The sequence below is a fragment of the Nematolebias whitei genome, chromosome 17, assembly GCF_014905685.2.
Source record: "Nematolebias whitei isolate Nwh7 chromosome 17, NemWhi1, whole genome shotgun sequence".
NCBI lineage: Eukaryota > Metazoa > Chordata > Actinopteri > Cyprinodontiformes > Rivulidae > Nematolebias > Nematolebias whitei.
This window is the reverse complement of record NC_056514.1, coordinates 36,902,927-36,905,041: the sequence shown is the minus strand read 5'-3', so window position 1 is coordinate 36,905,041 and position 2,115 is coordinate 36,902,927. Positions and strand designations below refer to the sequence as shown.

Here is a 2,115-nt window from a genome sequence, read left to right as displayed (position 1 = left end):
TCTTATCTTGGCCCAGGTCTATTGTTAAATTTCTGAAGAATGAACGGTGGCACAGCTGGTGGAGCTGTTGCCTCTCAGCGAGAAGGTTGCCAGATTGATTGATTGAGTTTGCATGTTCTCTCTGTGCATGCATGCAGCTTTTCCTGCTTTTACAGTAATTCGTTGTAGGAGGTGCAGCGGTGACTGCACGCCCATCGCTGCACACGCTTCTTCTCCGTGTTCAAAACATTTCAGGCCTGCAGAGAGACCTGGGCTCACTCGTGCCATCAGATACAGAGACATCTTTCTGTTGGATGCCATCATGCGTTGGACTCTAGCTGGATGCTATGGGCTTGCTCTGATAACTCTGTCAGGTAAATTTAAACTTTTACCTGAAAAACAATTAGCTTTTTTTAACCAAATAAACAAAATAAAACAAAAAGTGACTACAGGAGCCATCGGAAATGTTAACTATTTCATTTTTAGGCACCTAAAAGCAAATAAATTGTAATTTTTGAAAGCTACAGAGTCATTTAAATGTGATCTTATGTCTGTTTAATCACAACTAGACAACACAGAAGAGTTTCACATGTTATTTTTGACTCCACTATACCATTACTTCCTGACCACCTGGGGAAAAAGAGGAAGTTCACCTCTGAGGCAAATAACTACACATTATTGTCATGTTTAAGAATAAAAGTAGACTTTAATGTAATAAATACAAAAGCAAGTTGTAATCTAGTCTCTGACGTCTTTTTTACTTTATAATAAAAGTAAACAGGCAACGTGAGGAGTCAGGGAGTGATAGTTACACTTGTGTGTTGTTACCATAGTGACCATACTGTCAGCAGCTTTAGCGTTTGTTTTGATCTCGGTTGTCTTTACATGTCTTACACTCCTCACAAATCAAACTGTTGACACTTTTTTAGCTGTTTTATTACAAGTTTAATGGCGTTTTGGACAGCTGCAGCTTTGCCACCTTTCAAAATGTAGATAAAATAATCTGTTTTAGGTTACAAATAATATCTTCATAGCTCCACACTCATAATTGGGTTTAATTCGTTTTGTACTGTGACAAAACAAGCTGCAGTAACATCACCGTGAGTAAAACATACGATTAGACTGCGGCCTCTGATAAATGCACGACACATTTCTACATTAAATATAATGTTAGAGTCAGTATTGTTAAGATGTTCATGTGTGATTAATGAAATAAAAAGACATATTTATGAAAACTGGTGTAACAGCAGCTTGTTGGAACTTTCTTTTACCTTTTCAGTTGGCCTGCAGATCAGCCAGAGGCCTCGCTTTTACGGTGTCAAAGTTGGCCAACTTGTCCCGATTTACTGCAAGTCCTCGGGTCTGGACCCCAACAGAACCGTGTACTGGTACAAGGCCGACAAGTACGATACAAAGAAGATCCAGATTCAGGAGGATGAAAGGATTCACTTTCAAGAAAGTGAAGGGATCCAAAACGCTTTCCTTCTGCTCAAAAATCTCCAAATTGAGGACAGTGGAGTGTACTTCTGTAAAAGAAACTCACAATATGGGCCTGGAACTGCACTACAAGTAGTGAGTAAGTGTACAAAAACACAGTCAAGTAGTAAGCAAGTGTACAAATACACAGTCAAGTAGTGAGCAAGTGTACAAATACACTGTTGAGTAGTGAGTAAGTGTACAAATACACAATCAAGTAGTAAGTAAGTGTACAAATACACAGTCGAGTCGTGAATAAGTGTACAAAAACACAGTCAAGTAGTAAGCAAGTGTTCAAATACAGTTGTGTAGGGAGCAAGTGTAGAAATACACAATGAATGGGGTAAATAAGGGTATAAATACATAGTCGAGTCATGAGTCAGGGTACAAATACACAGTCAAGTAGTGAGCAAGTGTACAAATACACAGTCAAGTAGTGAGTAAGTGTATAAATACACAGTCAATTAGTGAGTAAGTGTACAAATACAGAGTCAAGTAGTAAGCAAGTGTTCAAATACAGTTGTGTAGGGAGCAAGTGTAGAAATACACAATGAAGGGGTAAATAAGGGTACAAATACATAGTCGAGTCGTGAGTCAGGGTACAAATACACAGTCAAGTAGTGAGTAAGTGTACAAATACACAGTCAAGTAGTGAGTAAG

The 2,115-nt window shown here is 38.6% G+C and overlaps 1 protein-coding gene across 1 annotated transcript in view; it reads left to right on the top strand.

Annotated features, from left to right (window-relative positions):
* The first annotated feature begins 301 nt into the window (after positions 1-301).
* cd79b (CD79b molecule, immunoglobulin-associated beta) overlaps positions 302-2,115 on the top strand; it is a 3,982-nt gene continuing 2,168 nt past the window's right edge. The window contains exons 1-2 of the mRNA XM_037691220.1: positions 302-353; positions 1,259-1,555. Coding sequence (XP_037547148.1) covers positions 302-353; positions 1,259-1,555 — 349 coding nt within the window. The remainder of the gene's footprint in view (positions 354-1,258; positions 1,556-2,115) is intronic.